Source organism: Osmerus mordax, chromosome 15 (assembly GCF_038355195.1).
Source record: "Osmerus mordax isolate fOsmMor3 chromosome 15, fOsmMor3.pri, whole genome shotgun sequence".
NCBI classification, from domain to species: Eukaryota; Metazoa; Chordata; class Actinopteri; order Osmeriformes; family Osmeridae; genus Osmerus; species Osmerus mordax.
The window spans coordinates 6,860,296-6,872,922 of record NC_090064.1 but is presented as its reverse complement, the minus strand read 5'-3'; the positions used below and the strand labels follow the sequence as shown (position 1 = coordinate 6,872,922).

Genomic DNA, 12,627 nt, shown 5'->3' with positions numbered 1-12,627 from the left:
TCGAGGAAGTGCTCGCATTGGCCACCTTACCTGTCTGACTGACTGGAACGGAAATGTTGAAAGACATAAGACGGGAAGACAGAGGAAGGGAGAGACAAAGAAAGAGAGAGAGAGAGACAGAGAGAGAAAGACAGAGAGAGAAAGAGAGAGAGAAAGAGACATAGAAAGAGAGCAAGAGAGAGACTGGAAGACCCTGGATATGTGGTTAGCACCAGAACACCAAGAAGGGCTTTAAGATGTTCCAGCTCCGAGAAATACAATCCCTGCTCCTCATCTCTGCCTGCAATGTCATGTCTGTCAATCCCGAGTACAGAGGTATGAGCAGGGGCACCGTGGAGACAGGCAGGTATGGGGGTGGAACAGAACAAGCCAACAGGAAACGAGAAATAGTTTGACAATGAATGGGAAATTGAATAAGTGTACACATCAGTAGGAGGGAACATCGCACAGAGATGAGAGGGGAAGGAGCAAAGGCGGAGGCTTCTGGAAGCATGGGAGATGACATGTTCTGACTGTACAAATGTAAGCTTTTGCGAGGAGACGCTCCAAAACAAAGCTGCTGGGGAATTTGTGACATCAGTGTCACCAGAAAAAGGATTTCCGGGGGATATTTCAGGATTGCCTACTTCTAAACTGACGGAAAAGTTTTTCTTTTTTTCTCTCTCTCTAGTAGTTGGTGAGACTTTTGCAAGTGCTCATTGTAATGGGTGGGGATTGTAGATACGTATCAATCTGTCAGAATGTCTGACTAAGCAAGCATGATTCACAGTAGGAACTTTGACAGTGTAGCTGACGGATGAGCAAATCCATTGAATCTCAAAAGATTGAATACATACCACAGTATATTCTTTTGCATGCTACTATGTTACTATGAGAAGATAACTATTTGAACCACACCAACCGACATTCCCTTGATCTACAATATTCGCAAAGCTTCAGTTTAACCGTCTGTGCTGTGGTGGTGGTTAGGAAACAACGATGGCATCTACTATGTCTTTACTTTACTGCTAAAAAATTACTAAATGTAATGTACTGTAAAATGGATCACACGGCAGAGGAAATGCTCATTCGGCTGCGTCTTCAGTGTTTTACCCTCATCCTTACCAGAATACGGACTCCTTAGGACCCCCCCCAGCCCTGCCTCCCATATTTTGTCAGTGTTGTGTCATTAGTTTGAGTTGCTTGGTTTAATTAATCAGTAACAGAGTGTTTAATTCATCTTTCATTTCAGCGGAGTGAAGTTGATTAGAGGAGCGGTTCCCTGTGGCCATTTGAGAGTTTTTTATTTTATTTCTGTCCGTCTTTCTCTCTTTTGTTTGTTGCTTTTTTAATGGCAGCTCGTCAAGAGCCCAGAAACGGTCCTCATGGTGAGCCTGTGCTCTCAGTGTGAGGGCTGGGAGTTTGGAATTGAACATCTGCATTTGTGACAGAATCAAGTGGATCCTCTTGAATGTTTCATCGTTCGAGTGGTTGCGATGTATTACTTGTGGATTGTCACTTTTGACAAGACCCATAGGGACACGTTTTGAAACGGCGTTGCATTGTTAATAGGATATTGAACGATACTTTCTATGTGCATGGGATGTTGTTGTGGACAGGACTCAGAGTCCAGGAGGCGAAATGGCAAGCTACTACCGTATGTGTCCGTGTGTCTGCAGTGACACGTGATTCTTCATGTGCTTATGTGTCCGGTGTGTAAAGTCTGTGTGTGGCAGTGTGTGCGTGCTTTCCTGCCTTTCTGTGTGTGTCTGTCTGTGTGTCTGTGTCTGTCTGTTTGTGTCTGTGTCTGTCTATCTGTGTGTATGTGTGCGTGCGTGTGTGTGCGTGCGTGAGCCCGCAGAAAGGAAAAGAACTGAGCTCTTTTTCCCCAGAGTCATGTGTCAATCATCTCCTCCGATCCCGAGGTGAAAAAAAGTAGTAGAAGAAGAAGGAGGAGGAGGAGGCCTCCCAGTAGAATGACTAAGGAGCCCTTCCCTGATCTAAGGAGGAGCCTGGAGCTGAATATAAAGCAACACCAAAAGCAGTTAGATATCCTCACCGGGAATGCCGACGTTTACAACCGTATCGATTTTAATCATCCCTAAAAAGCCATGGCTTTTCGAAAAAAAAAGAAGAAAAAAAATATCTGAAATCTCCTGCCCGAGACGCCTCGCACCGCAGAACTGAAAACGTTATGAATCACAGAGGAGTTACCGGCAGAAAACGGCATGGACGTCGACTGATTGGAATTTTTTCCCTAATGCCCCTGATATCCAACCTCCAACCTCCAACCCCCCCCACCCCCAACCCCCACACGCCTCTCCCACACACACACTCCCCTCGGTGGTCCCGAGGTAATTATATTGTGCTAACTGTACGCCCTGGTCTGGAAAACAGAGAGCCCAGACACGCACGGCTCTCCTTAATTAAGGGAGATTCTCCGTCTCCGTGTGGGCTGCTAATGAGTGCCGGGGTGTTTGACAGGGTCTGATTGAGATCCCCATGTCTGTGTGAGGAGGTGAGGCCGCTTGCCAGTCTAACAGCAGCCCGGTGTTATTGGCAGCTAACAGGACCTGGTCCCCCGCACGTCATAGGCATGACGCCGTCCCAAGCGTGCGACACCTGCCGATAGCTCGTACATATTTAAATGGCGTGATTGGGGGGGGGGGGGGGGGGGGGGATAAACATCCATGTGTGGATGCTCAGGGCTCAGTATTGATCCTTGTATGTCGGTAAAACTGATCCTCTGTATCCTTTCACATCATTTCTTTCTTATGGGAATCTCTCTCTCCCTCTCACTCTCTTTCTCTCTCTCTCTCTCTCTCTCTCTCTCTCTCTCTCTCTCTGTCTGTCTCTCTCCCTCTCTCTTTCTATCTATCTATATATACTCTACTACAGTATCTACTGTGTATATATATATATATACACTATAGATACTGTATATACAGAATAAACAGTATACAGTATATATTCTTGTATTAAGGGAAACAGCTGTCCTTGAAAACCCGCCGTCTCCCCTGACATTGAAAGGTATACAAACCATTTCAACAGGAATCAAACGTGTCCACGTAAGTCCCGTGTTTCCGTGGAAATCTCAAACCCCCTCTTCCCCATCCAGTACTGACAGTCACCCGTCCTACTGGCCTGACCTCTCTCTCTCTCGCTGATCCCTCCCTAATTGCCGCTCCTCCGCTCTGATCCACCTCAGCCCCCGGGTACGGCTCCAGGAGGCTGTGCTCTCTCCCCCCCCCCCCCCCCCAGAGGAAGGGGCTCTCTCCCCCCCCCCCCCCCCCCCCAGAGGAAGGGGCTCTCTCGGTGGCTCTCCCTGGTTCTTTGTACAAGGGGACAGGGATTCTCATCTGTCGGGCGAGCTCATGCAGGACAGCAGCGCTGTTGTTGTTGGGGTTATCCGTCAGGGTATGGGAGAAGGGCGACTGGTGGAGGGGGTGAGACAGGGGAGAGGGGTGACTGGTGGAGGGGGTGAGACAGGGGAGAGGGGCGACTGGTGGAGGGGGTGAGACAGGGGAGAGGGGTGACTGGTGGAGGGTGTGAGACAGGGGAGAGGGGTGACTGGTGGAGGGTGTGAGACAGGGGAGCGGGGCGACTGGTGGAGGGGGTGAGACAGGGGAGAGGGGCGACTGGTGGAGGGGGTGAGACAGGGGAGAGGGGCGACTGGTGGAGGGGGTGAGACAGGGGAGAGGGGTGACTGGTGGAGGGTGTGAGACAGGGGAGAGGGGCGACTGGTGGAGGGGGTGAGACAGGGGAGAGGGGCGACTGGTGGAGGGTGTGAGACAGGGGAGAGGGGCGACTGGTGGAGGGTGTGAGACAGGGGAGAGGGGCGACTGGTGGAGGGGGTGAGACAGGGGAGAGGGGCGACTGGTGGAGGGTGTGAGACAGGGCAGAGGGGCGACTGGTCGAGGGTGTGAGACAGGGGGAGATGGGAGAGATGGGTGGAGCCTGTGTAAGAATAAGAAAATAAGAGACAGACAGATTAAACAGACGGACAGAGATAGAGAGATAGACAGATACATAGAGAGAGATAGATAGATGGATATATATATTGAGAGAGAGATATACAGAGATATACAGAGATATACAGAGAGATAGAGAGAGAGATCGTTTCCCTCTCAGCCAGTGTCAGACCACAAGGGATGTCTATGTGGCCAGACCCCGTGACCCAGGCTAGCCTCTGAGCTGAGCAGCCATGGTGCGGCTCTATAAATCTGCTTCCAGAAGCATCTCCAGCAGGCAGCCTTGCTCAGTCCCCAGCACGGCTGATGGGACTATTAAGAAACCTGGCAGGTTGTTAGCTGGTGAGTTGATCCTGCTACAGCTACCAAGCATGCTGTCTGAACAACACCTCAATAATAGTACATGCAGTGTCTTCTTCTGTGAAACACAAAAGGATCTGTTTAGGGAGGATTTATTCATGCTGTAGTTGTCAAAAATGCAGCTCGGTTTTCTTCGTTCTGTCTGAAGATTCTGCGGTGACTTTGTTTGCACGGGTTTACAATACAGGTTCAGAAAAAAAAAAGGTTCAGGTTTGTAGAATATTTGATTTATTTTTCTCCCATCGATGTATGAGTCACGGAAATAGGTTGAGAAAGAAAAAAAGAAAACACTGCTTTGCTCTCAGGAATGACCGAGGCTTTGAAACATCTACGCCCAGACAAAATAACAGAGTGAGAGGGAGAGAGAGAGAAAGTTACCTGGGAATAAGTTATTAAGCTAAAGTCGTATTTTCACCGGCTGACTAACAGACTTTGAGGACAGAGTTCCTAATTCAGAGGGCCAAGGCTTCAGACTCGCATTAAAGTAATCGGAGCTGGGAGAGCAGCGATTCAACTGCTGACTGTGTTATTGCAAAAAAAAAAAAAACACCTTCTGAGAGGTCGAATCTTTGACTCATGTCAGTTTTTCTCATGGAATCAACCCAAAGCAACATCCTATGATGGCATGACGTGCCTGCTTTTAGCATACAATAGCCGCACCTTCTAAACAAATTCAACGGGAAATAAGAAAGAAAAAAATACACTAAAAATTGGCTGCAGACTTGAAAATAAACGTTCCAAGTGTTTGCATGCGTGCGTCGTTTGCAATCGCTCCAGTCTACCTGCGATGCATAATTCATCCCGACATTAGCGACCATGCATAAAACATCGGGCAGGTGCTTAGCGTTCCGCGCAGATATACGTAAAACAAGGTGCAGTTCGACGCGTCGACGCGCTCCGAAGACCCACCCGAGTCTGAGAGGAGCGCGTCGGATCTGCCGAGCGAGGCTTACAGCGGGGCCCTCAGCGCCGTGTAAAAGATAATAGAATATAAATTTGTTTTTATACGCCGTGAACACAGCGAAGGGGGGCGAGGGTCAGATCCCCAGCCATTGTTTCAGGCCTCATGAATCTCCTAAACGGCGTCGGGGTGGTGCGGTGGGCGTGACAGCGAGACGTTTACCCATCGTCTTGCCCTCATAAGCTCCCAGCCGCCAGGACCCCCCCCCCCCCCCCCCCCCCCCCCCCCCCCCCCCCCCCCCGCCGTGAGGACTGTCACCGCGCCAACACCGCTCGCATCAGCGTTTGACTCCCCACCCACCCTTCCTCCCTATCCTATCCTCCCTTTCCACCCCCCTACACCCCTCCCACCCCCCTCCCATCCCGTATACCCCCTCCCACCCCTATATCCCCTCCCCCGTCCTCCAGGGTGAGCATGCCCTTTCATCCGCGCCCCTCCTCCTCCAGGGCGGTGGTCCGTAGTCAGGCGGTCACAGTAGGTCACTTTCATGGCTTCAGTACAAAGAGACATTTCGAGATGTGCTAGAAGATGATGACCATTAACTTGGTAAGTGTGTGTGTGTGTGTGTGTGGAGTCACAGACAGGGGGAGGGGAGTTAGCATCGCTGCTGTCAGTTCCTTACAGTTCCACTCACCCAATCCCGGTGACCTCTGACTGACCCTGGGCTGTTCTTTAAATGTAATTGTAATCCTTGACAGGATTCCACTGGGTCTCCATTACCCTCTCCTCACCGTAATCTGCACTGCACATCCACAATTCACACCACGCCGAGGCTACGCCCAGCTGTCTGTGTCACCCATCACCCTGGGATATACGCTCCCACAAAGGGGTTAGCATAGCCAGCAGCAGAATGAGAAAGGAGAGATAGGTGGAGAGAAAGAAAGAGACCGAGAGATAGAGAGAGAGAGAGAGAGAGAGAGAGAGAGAGAGAGGGGGATTGAAAATGAGAGAGCACGGCTTCAATCAAGCCTCTGGGCGATGGAGAAATCTCTCCTCTCACACAAGGTCTCATTAACGCGCGAGGGATCGGCTTAACCCCCACCTGGCGGAGGAGGGGGAGGATGAGATGGGGGGAGAGGTTGGCGGAGGAAGAGAGGGGAGGTGAGGGAAAGGTGGAGAGGAGGAAGTGAAGCGGTTGCTAGCATGAGAGAGAGAGGGAGAGAGAGAGAGAGAGGGAGAGAGAAAGAGAGGGAGAGGATGAAAGGGAGAAGGAGAGGGACGTGTGTGTGTGTGTGTGTGGAGGACGAGGGGTGGCGTGGCGTCTTCCCTCAGACTCGGGGACCTTGGGCGGGTTTTTTAATAAAGCCTCATCGTCAGCAGGGGCACCTGGAGACCAGGAGATGTGACCATGTGGCCGGGCGCAGGATTTTGTTTTCTCATCAGGATTTCCTGGGCTGAGGCATCTGGATATGTTTGCTGATAAACTCTGCAAACACTTTAATCGCTCTCGGTGTCTGGGTGTGTGTGTACGAGTGCGTGCGTGCGTGTGTGTGTGTGTGCATGGCATGCGTCTCTGTATTTTTCTGTGCGTGGGTGTACTGTACTAAACACACAGAGAGGATACAAAAAGGATAAGGTCTGCATGAGCTCTTAAACTCCCACGACTCCCCCAGAACAATGGCCACATGTTACCTTATGAACAGCTCGTGCTGTATTACTTTTACAGACGTTTATGCAAAATCATGTGCGAACCATAAAAACCACGCCGGTGGTGTTTTAGACCTGCATTCACATGTATTTGTCTCACTAACCATGTCATTCACAAAAGCACTGTATCGCATGGAACTATATTGCGAGGAATGACTGTTTGTAGTCCTGTAATATAAAGTCTGGTTGCTGTTGAGGAAGGACCTGAACCTCCCTCCACAAAGTAGCACAAAAACAAGGATTAGATAGAAAGAGAGAGGGAGAGACGCGGGCAAGAAGGAGGGGGTAAGGGAGGGGTGGATGATAGAGAGAGGAGTGGCGGGAGGGAGAGAGAAAGAGAGTGAGAGAGAGATAGAGCGAGAGGTAGAGAGAGAGAGAGAGGGAGAGAGAGGGGGAGGGAGATGAGTGGAGGGAGGGAAAGAGAGAGAGGGAGGGAGGGAGGGAGCAAGGGAAGGAGCGAGGACTCAATCTGTGATCTGGGTTACAAGTCCGAAACATCTGTCACACAAAAGGATTTGTTTGATTGGTGGGATCCGATACATCCAGCCTTGCTGTCAGCGGCCAGTAAATTTATATTCCCTCAAGTCTCGTCCATCAGTGATGCTGGAGCCTAGTTTGTCACGCTGCACCAACCCATCTCACTCACCTGACAAAGCTCCGCTCCCAGACACCGGCTCACATCAGACACAGCCAGCAAGCCGGGCCTTGGCATGATCGCCTTTATCAGCAACGTTTGTGTTCATATACTTCCTGCATCTTCGACTTAGTACAGTTTATTAATTGTCGTTCCCACGTTTTGTTTTCGCGTCGTTCTCTTCAATATTGTAGAAGCGGTCGTTTCAGTGTGGCTCAGTGCCAATGGAACAGGATGTTGTTTGAGCTAGATATATGTGCGGGATACCGCCTAGCTGTTTGTCAGCGGAACGTTGGTGTCGGGGGGGAAAACAGAGGCTAACGGTGATAACTTGATTGTTATGGACAAAAGCAATAAAGCGTTTCGGATAGCGTAGCCCTCCTCCTCCAGCTCTCGCCGGTGTGGCCGCGGAGATTGTGCTATCCGTTATGTGTCTGCCCCGGAACGCCTCGGCCGGCCAACCGTGAGGCGAGCGCTTCCCCGCGACCCCCAAGCACACAAAGAACATTTGTCTATTGACGAGGAGAATGGAAATGTTTGTGGAAGTGATTCATTCTTTATTTTTCACTTTATTTCATCTTTCCCCCTCTGTGAGGAGGTGAAATGAGCCCGAAACATTTTAATGTGAGCGATAAAAAATCGGAATTCGGGGACGCATTTGGGTCACATGCACATGCACAAACACACGTACATACATGCATTCACACACACACACACACACACACACACACACACACACACACACACACACACACACACACCACATACACACTCCACACACTTCATCACAGACAGCAGGGATTGGATTAACCTAGTGTGTTTAGTGGGGGGGGGTTGACCACAACGTTCTAACCAATTTAGCATGACCTCTCTGCTCCATTGGGTCCAGTCATCTGGATAATCTAGGATCTGTCCTGCCTCCTCTCGTCTAGCGATACTCAGACTGGGATTAATAGAAGCATCTGCAGCAATTACATATCTGTTGCTGTGTAGTTGCGACGTCAATGATCATAACGTGGGCCAAGCCGTTAATACGCTAATAGAGTTCTCAGCACCGTAAAATAAAACACAAGTCGGACATTGATTTTCATTGGTTGTGGTCAGCACTTTATCTTTTCTCCTTTCCTGTTGGTAGCTGCAACTGTTCTAAATGACCAGTGAGGATATCGATCTTCATAAGGCAGTATTTTGTTGTTAAGTGAGTGCTGGAGGGGGTGGTAATGAAAGCTTTTTAACCTGTGTGTTCCCAAAGCTCATCGTGGCAACACAGGTGCTACACAGCACATTTCCGTCTGGCAAAAGAAATCGATAAGGCTACATCTGTGTCTGATTAGTATAATGCACGGGGGAAGCGTGTGTGTGCGGGCGGGCGTGTGTGTGTGTGTTGGCGTGAGCGTGATGGCATGCACGTGCATGCGCGTGTGTGCGTGCTTGCCGTACTTTGCTGTAATGTGCTGTCAGCGACGCATGAGGAGACGACTCAAGAAGGCCTTCTTCGTGTCCGCACGCCCTCCACCCTCCCGTTGACTGGCACAGTTCTTCCTCTCCCTGACCGCTACAACCAGAGTGAGCTACTTTCAAACAGACCGCAGACCTGAGGCATGTGAGCCGTTCCTTTATGGGGCTCCCCTAATCCCCTAAGCTTAGGTATACCTCAACAAATGAGCCCCCTCCATATCTGTCTGTGGGCACCGGAGCACCAGATGGTAGTTAATGGCACTCCTAACCTCTCGACGGCTCCCGTACACCCGAGCCCAAGTGGAAATTTCCACTGCCAGCCCATCCCCGTTCCGTTCCGCTCGCTGCCACCATTGTCCGGCGCTCGGCGAGGACTGTGGGGGATAGAGCAGACAGGATATTAATGGGACCCTCTGCCATTAGAGGGCTAAATGTCTGGCAGGTATCCCTGCTTCTCAGTCACCTTGCCTTGGAGGACAAGGGACAACGTGAAGAGCTTATTAGCAGGGCTGAAAACGCCGCCCCCCCCCCCCCCCTCCCTGCCTTCACCATCACCTCCCCCTCTCTGTCTCCCTCTCTTTTCTTCGAACTCCCCCCCCCATATCTCTGTATTCCTGTCTCCTTCTCCTGTCTCACATCAGGAATTGCTCTCCTTCCTGTCACCTCCGCCAGCGAGCCACAGAGAGTGACATATCCCACCTAATCAAGTGGCGGATTATCTTGTCCTGATAAATTGGAGGCCGTATCGCTTGAAAGGACCTTTCTCGAAGTACTTCCTCCCCCAGCTCGTGAGCGGTCTCTCCGCAGACAGATACATCAGCCTTAGGGAGAACGTGGGCTGAAACGATTCGTGGCAAAGCGGACAAATGTTTTCAAGAGGGCCCTCTGTAGCTCAAAAAGGGGGTTTGATGATTTCGAGGCGCTCCAAGATCAAGAGCTCCTCTGTTATAGATATGCTGGTCAACTTCTTCGACGCATGGGAACCGAAGGGGCTTGTGGGTAAAAAGCAAAAGCCATTAAGTGAGTAATAGTCCTCTGCATCAGCCCACTCCTAACCCGGGTGGTATTCGCTTCCCGAAGGCGATCTTTCAAAAACTCACACCCCTTGGTCATTAGCCGTAGTCCCTGGCATGAAATTCCGATTGTGCCACTTTTTTCGACACAAAGACGATTGTGACGAGGCAGTTGATTGTCCGACCCTTAATTAGACGGAGCTTCCGTCTCCACCCTCCCAGTGACGCTGTCAGGACACCCCAGGACCCTGTTCATAACCGGTCTGAGATCGGCCATCGGGAGAGACAGACCTCAAAACAGGGACGAGGGTGTCATAAATCACGCTGCGGCCAGTTGGATAATCTAAGACCATATCGGGTTTTACAGGGGGCAAGGGGAGGGGTTAGAGGTGAGGAGGAGAGGAGGCTTGTAACGACTCGATAAAAAGATGGCTCTTTCGGTGTTTTATATGACTCCCCAAACACACGCGCACACACACACCTCATCTCAGTTCAGCAGTGCAGAGCCAGAGCCGAGGGCTTAGCGATTATACCCTGCCTCACATTAAACATCTCTGTTGTTACACTCGCACTCCAGTCTCTTTTGAGGGGCGACAACATAAATCACTGGATGTTTATTTGCGCCAACCAAAAACACTCTCTCTCTCTCTCCTTTCTCTGTTCCTTCCTCAGGAGAACCCGTACATGTGCAACAACGAATGCGACGCCGCCACAGAGGAGCTGGCCCACCCCCCCAGGCTCATGTTCGACTTCGAGGGCCGCAACCCCACCACCTTCTGGCAGTCCACCTCCTGGAAGAAGTACCCCAAGGCCCTGCTCGTCAACATCACCCTGTCCTGGAACAAAACCATCGAGCTGACGGACGACATCGTGGTCACCTTCGAGTCCGGTCGCCCGGAGCAGATGGTCCTGGAGAAGTCTCTGGACTACGGCCGAAGCTGGCAGCCCTACCAGTTCTACGCCACCGACTGCCTGGACGCCTTCACCATGGAGCCCAAGACGGTGCAGGATCTGACCCAGCACACTCTGCTGGACATCATCTGCACGGAGGACTACTCGCGGGGCTACGTGTGGAAGTACGACAAGACGGTGCGCTTCGAGATCAAGGACCGCTTCGCCCTGTTCGCCGGGCCCCGGCTGCACAACATGGCGTCGCTGTACGGCCAGCTGGACACCACCAAGAACCTGCGCGACTTCTTCACCGTCACCGACCTCAGGGTGCGTCTGCTGCGCCCGGCCACGGGGGCCACCATAGTGGACGAGAACAACCTGTCCCGCTACTTCTACGCCATCTCCGACATCAAGGTCCAGGGAAGGTAGGTGACTGCCCCCCTTTCACCCCCCAACCCCCCTCCCCCCCCCCCCCCGGGTGCCACACCTTCTCCGTCTGGTGTCTCGGTGACGTCGTGTTTGTTGTGTTCCGTCGTCGGGGGCGCCGGTGGTGGGGGGGGGTTTGGTGGAGGTCCGACTTCCGATGCCGCCCCAGTTACCGGCACCTTCTAGCAAATTAGGCCAGCTGTTCTCTAATGATGCGCTCAGCTGTCTTACGCAGCCTTAATTAACGATGTTCTTCGGTTGCACTTTGATTTGATTCGGAGTGCAACTTCTTAAGGTCTGCATAGTAGCTGTTAAATTGTATTGAATGCGTCAGGGCACGACACCAGTCCTAATTAGAGTTTGATATGCAGCGTCTCTGAAGGGACATGGAGGGTGTCGCTGACATGATAATGTTAGGGTTACTGGATGTTTCCGTCGCTCCTTGGTAACAAGTGTCACCGAAGTGCTGACACAAGCGGAGCAGTTTTACACTTGTGTGATTTTCAATTCATCGTCCCCGGATCTGGTTAAAGGGGAGGAATTTAATTGCTCTTGTTTTGTTCTTCACGCATGGGCAAGCGCAGAACAATGGGGTGCAGTTTAGTCACTGACTGTTTTGGAATACGTGAAAGCGTGTTAATCCTGTCATCCCTGATGTGTGCCTGGTGGTTCTGGCGGTTGTTTCGACCGAGAGGTAGGATTCCAGAGAGGTGGTAGTTCTGGGTACTTTGCAAACAGGTGCCATTCCAAATAGTACCCCCAGCTTGCTGAATCCACACCCCCTTCACTGTGCGGCAGAAGCGGCCATGTTGGATATGAATCTGCACGTCTTATTTCAACAACAGATTCATAACTTGTGGATTTCTTAATAAGCACCCATAGTCCAGCACAGCACATCTCACTACAGGATTGATAAGGTCATATAGTCTTGTGCTGAGGGGATTCAAATAATGAATGTCTCTCTCAGAAATTGAATTCTTGACTTTTTCTCCTGACCAAGAAGGTCATTTGAGAAAATAACCACGGGGAATTGAGCCATGTATATAAGAATGGGCGGAAACTTAAATATCCCCCCCCCCATTGTGTAAAATGGAGGGTATATCAGGAGTTCAACCTTCCTGTTCTCGTGCCGTGGTCATGGCCAGACGCAGGCGTCTCCGTGGGGGGGGGGGGGGAGGCGTCCCACGTGAATGTCTGACGTGCCGTCGCCGAGTGACACAAGTGTGAGAACAAATGTTCCCTGATGTTTACCGAAAAGGTAACACACAGTTCAGGCATAATGACATA

General features: G+C 51.1%; 1 protein-coding gene across 1 annotated transcript in view; it reads left to right on the top strand.

Annotated features, from left to right (window-relative positions):
* The window catches only part of LOC136957972 (netrin-G1-like), a 63,199-nt gene that overhangs the window by 17,018 nt on the left and 33,554 nt on the right, over nt 1–12,627 (top strand). The window contains exons 3-4 of the mRNA XM_067252189.1: nt 5,679–5,745; nt 10,696–11,339. Coding sequence (XP_067108290.1) covers nt 5,679–5,745; nt 10,696–11,339 — 711 coding nt within the window. The remainder of the gene's footprint in view (nt 1–5,678; nt 5,746–10,695; nt 11,340–12,627) is intronic.